The sequence below is a fragment of the Papaver somniferum genome, chromosome 1 (assembly GCF_003573695.1).
Source record: "Papaver somniferum cultivar HN1 chromosome 1, ASM357369v1, whole genome shotgun sequence".
Classification (NCBI taxonomy): Eukaryota; Viridiplantae; Streptophyta; class Magnoliopsida; order Ranunculales; family Papaveraceae; genus Papaver; species Papaver somniferum.
In genome coordinates, this window is record NC_039358.1 from 22,141,963 (window position 1) to 22,147,962 (window position 6,000).

A 6,000-nucleotide genomic window follows, 5' to 3' on the forward strand; every position below is an offset into this window, starting at 1 on the left:
AGTCCTTTGACCCATAACTCCAAAAATATTATCAATACGGACACAATCTCTGCTAATATAATTGAACCAATTGATAATGTAAGGTAAATAGAATAATGTATAATCAAACCTCAGTAACTCGATAGAATGGTTTGATGATCGATAACGGTCAAACTGGTCATGTAGCATTGCAATCTCAAGATGATAATCACGTGGCTCTGTAATATGAGGATGCTAAACTGATTTTGTAACTCTGCAATCTCTGAATGGCTGGATTGACAATATTTTTTTTACTGTGTCATTCTTCATATTCCCTAAATTAAAACCCAGAAATGAATATATCAGGATCACATCATCTCTAAAGATCTATCAAGGCAAACTTCAGCAGAAATTTTCACTCTATTAAATTCATCAAACTTCTCCATAATGCTAGCCAGGTAGGATGGAAACTAAAATAAGAACACTAGAACTGATGAATTAACGGTCGTCTAACATCAATCATTATGTTTATAAAAAAGACCTTCATAAAGTTAAGCATCAAAAGCATAACACAGAGTAAAGTAAAAGTGTCCCAAACATGGCTTGCATCTAACTATGAATGTATGCATACCAACCCAAAAATCCAATTTAAATTACGATGTCATTTTCTTGTTCCGGAATGGGCCTATTCAATTCGTTTAGTCATGTTTGTTAAAAATCACTCATTAAATAATCAACAGGTGTACGTCAATGTGCACGTTAACGACCAACAAGGTGTACAAACTATGTAAACATTAGGAATCAACATGTGTACAATTGTGAACATTAAGTATTCAATATTAAAAGGCCTCTCTGGAGAAAACTTAATAAACCCATTCGGTTTCAATAAAAACCTGAAGCGAAAACTCTACTGAGACTGTTACAAAAAGTTTAACTGTTTCGAAAACTGGGAAAAAGTACACTGCTTAGAACTGGTGTAGTAAAAATTACACTGTGTACAGCTGGTGCACAAATAAGTACATCTCCTACAATCGGGAGAATAAAAGCAACGCACATAAGAATTCTACCAGATTATCTTCACCGATTTTACAAGGAACTGAGTAAATGGTTAGAGAGGCTACATGTGAAGAATTTACCTTGCCAACTTTACTATTGTGAGATGCAACTCGTTTTGCTATTACCGATGTTGTTACCTATTGAGAAAAATGTAAGAAATCAAGCCAACATGGGATGAAAGAAAACAAAACACAAATAAAATAGATAAACAAGGGTAACGGGAAAAATAACCATGAGCATAAATAGATTTTGCACACCGACTATTCACAATAGTTTTTTATACTACCGGTGACTCTCTATGTAGCTTCAACTACTGAAAAGATATACTGAATTATTTTTTTAGTGATGCCAAAAAACCTATGCTAATGATGCCGAAAAATCTCCGGAAAAGATATCCATAAATTTTTTTTGTTATAGACATGGAACAAAAGTCCTAGATATGAAACAAAAGTTAAAAGTGGAAGTGAGTTCATTGTTGAAATTTTCTTCATTTTCTATGGGTCTCTTAGATATGATCCTCATGATCTTCAACCTTAAAAATAAAATATTAGCCAATCAGTTTCTTTGAAGAAAAACATATAAACAAAAAACACTAAATTGCAAAGATATGCCCAACTTCAAAAACAATAACATGTGTACAACTATGTACACCATATTAACAACGTGTGTTTTAATATGTACACATTAATAATTCCATCACTACTGTTACCACAATTGCTACATGTAGAATCAAAATATAATGATATAGAAAAATATCTCTAAAAGAGCTAAAAAAACAAAACATGAAAAATCAAAAGTTATTAGTGTGTACCGCCACGTAAACATTACCAATAAACAGGTGTACGACTATGTACACACTAAAAATCCACATGTGTACAATTATGTACACATTTAAATCAACATATGTACAATTATACACACATCTAAATTACTTTTGTTCCGCTTTCTGTACTATTTGAACTTTACAATACAACTGCTCAGATAGTTTCAAAATTGTATTTTACAAGTATTTTTCTTTGCAAGTGCTCCATGATTTGGAATCAAGAAAATCTAAACTAACTAATGGGAGTCTAATGTAATCTTTCTCATAATGTGAGTCTAAACTAACTAATGGGAGTCTAAAAGATCGATCCTACCATTATTACTATCTTTTTTAGTGATCCAATCATCAAGTTGGCCTGGTTAAATACATTTCTAGCACCAGCGAATTAGAAGGGATCAATAAATAGTTTCAATTGACACTCATATGGTATAAAAGCATTATACATAGGAAATCCCATTAGAAGAAACCAGTGTTGCATAAACCAACCTCGTTCATTTTTACTCCGTTCTTCATGATTGAGAATAATAATGACCCTATGAACGGTTCAGTTGCCCAAACAAAAAACTTTAAACCAAAACCAGTTAAATGTGGAGCCGCGACAAAAAATCACGTACTCCCTTATGTGATTAAATCATTCATGTGACCTAGATACCATAATAATTTAATTCATTTGAAACACACTTAAATTATCTAAAACTGACCTTGAATCGGTTCCGGCATACACTTAATTGTTTTTGAGTCACATTTTCCGCTGGTACCACAACTTTCTTCTTCTCCATTCTAATGAATGCAAAAAAAAAACTATAAAAGATTATAATTTAATATTGCACATGCCTTTTAAAAATCTACAGAACCAAAGAAAAAATCATCTAAAGATATACTTAGAATTTTCTCACACAAAATTGAATTAGTTTATATGATAATAACTAACCATAATTTAAAGAAACTAATAGAAATCCTATAACTAAATTTAGTGATTCAACTAATCGGTAAAACACAAATACTTACAACAATTGAGAACTATATGCTTATATACCGGGAAGGTAGCTTTATTAGTAGCTTCCTTGGATTACTTTTGCATGGAATTCTTAAAAGAATTTTCGAATTCCTTCATATTTGATTCAGAAAGAATCCAATTTGTGCATCATCTTCGTTAAACGCATCAACTCTTTTTTCCTCACATGATGACGATGATTTGCTCTTCATCGCCTTTGAAAAGACTGAATCAATTAGAAAATCATATTTTGATGATCAAAACGACTGGAGTAATATTTTCGGTGGATAAGAAAGTAGATCGTGTAAAGAGAAAATTGACTGGAAGAAGAAGAGAGACGAGGCATCAATACAGGCAAAGTAGATTACATAGAAGGGTCAATTTAGTCATCAATAGAATTCAGTTTGGAGTGAATTGTCAAGATTTGAACTAACCCGTTCATCATTTGGTAAATAAGGACTAAACAGTACTAGACCTCGAAAGGTAGGACTAGACTGTCTAAAGCCCATTACTTTGAGACTAAACGTCAATTTCTACTAAAAAGAGATTCTACACTCACCATGGTTAGCCTCCGAGAAATCCACCAAGAGGGGAATCAATGGACTAGGGCAACACTCTCAACATTTGGATCATAAATGGGTAGAAATGGACCCCTAAGTCGGATACCAGTTTACTTGGTGACTAGGTTCATGCTGATCCTAATCAGGTGAGCTTAGTTTTCCGGATGCTCGAATGTCGGTCAATTCTTGCCGAGATGGATATCGTAACGGAAGATTATTAAATATATTATAAATACCCCGAAGGTTATCCAATATATTTTATTATTTATATATTTGGGAAATCCATCTCAATCTGCCAGTAAACAACCAATAGAGAAACAAATAAACAGAAGCAATGGCTGATGATCAGAATGTACCGGAACTCTTTGAACTCAACAATGGAACCATGCGAGTCAAGATCTCAAACTATGGATGCACTATCACTTCTCTGTTTGTTCCAGATAAAAACGGTTTCTGAATTTTCCTTTCCTTTTCTTCGTCTTCTTTTTCTTATTGTGTTCAAAAATTATCAAATTGATCTATTTCAATTTCTCTCTTTAATTTCTTCTTAGGTAACTTCGCTGATGTCGTACTCGGATTCGATTCCCTTGAACCATATTTGGTGAGTTATGGATCGGATTCAATTTATATCACATAGTTTTTGGATCTCTTTATATGTAATTTTAATTTATTTTTTAATCTCTAAATTTGTTCATCAGAAAGGTGCTGCACCTTACTTCGGTTGCATTGTGGGTCGGGTTGCCAACAGAATTAAAGATGGAAAGTTTACTCTCAATGGAACTGAGTATTCTTTGCCCATTAACAAGCCTCCAAATAGTCTACATGGTATGACAACAATATTTCATGTTTTTATAAATTTTTCGTTCACGATTCCTACCGTTGAATATCAGTGAAATATATGATTTAGTTTCTTCATCCTTGTTTAAGAAACTATATAAGCGCTGGTAATGACTAGTAAGATGTAGATATGACGACGTGCTTTTCGTTTGGCATTCTTGCTGTCACTTATTAATTCTTTCTGTCACTTACTCATAGAACAACTCAGATAAACATTTTGTAACAGAAAGAAAGTTTCCACGAAAGAGTCTTTGCTGATCAATGTTATGCTTTGCATTACTTAGTTTTTCAGGCAACAATGAGTTCTCTGGTTACATGGGTCTTCAATGTCGTCAATGTCTCAGGGGCAATTTTCCTTTTTTTATATTTTTTATTATGTGACTGCATCTACTGTTCTCATCACATATGTGCAAAAGTATACTTCTCTTTTTTAATTCCTTGTTTCGATAAATTACTGAATGAACCCAAATTTGTTTAGTGTTCAATATGTTGTAAACCGTTGATTGTTGATTAACCATCATTCAGTGACAAGTTAGTTGGTCCACAGTTCACATTGATAAATCGAGATTGGACAAATAATTTGGTGATTATTATCTCTTCATCTATGAAGTTGTTCTCATAGAAACCCAGCAAAATGCTTATAACACCTCACTGTCATTAGGATTGGAGGTTTCAAAACAAACTTATTACTATGAAGGTGATCTGTATTTTAAAGACCATCCTCGTACGGGATCTTCTTATGAACATAGGCTAAGACATGTGAAAGTTGATATGTCTTTGTTGATCTTCATCTTTATTATTCTTTAGGTGGACGCAAGGGATATGACAAGGTGGTTTGGGATGTCGTTGAACATAACGATGGTGAAAACCCATCAATTACCTTCAAATATCATAGCCATGACGGGGAAGAAGGTATTCTCTTTCTGCTGCTCTCAAGTTATCATGTATCTTAATCTTAATAGATGTAAGAATTCTTAAATTTTTGTTACAATCAGGATACCCTGGAGATGTTAATATAACTGCTAAGTATACACTCACATCGAGCACAACCATGAGACTTGACATGAAAGCCACACCTGAAAACAAACCTACTCCAATCAATTTGGCGCAACATACTTACTGGAATTTAGCAGGCCACAACTCTGGCAACGTACTCGAGCATTCTATTGAGATATGGGCAAATCATGTTACCCCAGTAGATCAGAACACAGTCCCAACTGGTGAAATCATGCCAGTTAAAGGTACCCCTTTTGATTTCTTAACAGAGAAAAAGATTTGTACCTCAATCCATGAGGTTTCAGGCCTGGGCTATGACCACAATTACGTGCTCGACTGCGGAGAGGAGAAATCAGGTTTAAAATGTGCTGCTAAGGTCAAGGATCCATCAGGCTCCAGGGTTTTAAAGCTTTGGACCAATGCCCCTGGTATGCAGTTTTACACAGGGAACTATGTGAACGGGGTTGAAGGAAAAAGCGGTGCAGTCTACGGGAAACATGCAGGACTCTGTTTGGAGACCCAAGGTTTCCCAAATGCCATTAACCAACCAAACTTTCCATCTGTTGTTGTTCAACCAGGCGAGAAGTATGAACACACTATGCTGTTTGAATTCTCATCTGAGTAAAACTATAAATAGATGTCCTGTGAGTAGATGGATAAATAAGTTATGTAATTCGTCGTCATTTTGCACTCCTTGGTTTTCTTCAATCTTTGAAATAAGAAATAGAAAATAAAAATAAAAACTCCAGAATAAGCTGTTTGCAGAAATGTTGAGA

The 6,000-nt window shown here is 34.1% G+C and overlaps 1 protein-coding gene across 3 annotated transcripts; it reads left to right on the forward strand.

Annotated features, from left to right (window-relative positions):
* The first annotated feature begins 3,630 nt into the window (after nt 1-3,630).
* On the forward strand, nt 3,631-6,000 carry LOC113281092 (aldose 1-epimerase). 3 transcript variants are annotated; one of them, XM_026529748.1, is made up of 5 exons: nt 3,631-3,840; nt 3,943-3,992; nt 4,090-4,150; nt 5,036-5,140; nt 5,224-6,000. In XM_026529748.1, exons 1-5 carry the CDS (start codon nt 3,726-3,728, stop codon nt 5,847-5,849), a joined length of 957 nt encoding a protein of 318 aa, XP_026385533.1. In that variant the 5' UTR covers nt 3,631-3,725; the 3' UTR covers nt 5,850-6,000. The 3 variants fall into 3 exon arrangements, with proteins under 3 accessions (XP_026385533.1, XP_026385537.1, XP_026385525.1); XM_026529752.1 differs by having other exon boundaries at nt 3,648-3,840; nt 4,090-4,093; XM_026529740.1 differs by having other exon boundaries at nt 3,649-3,840; nt 4,090-4,216.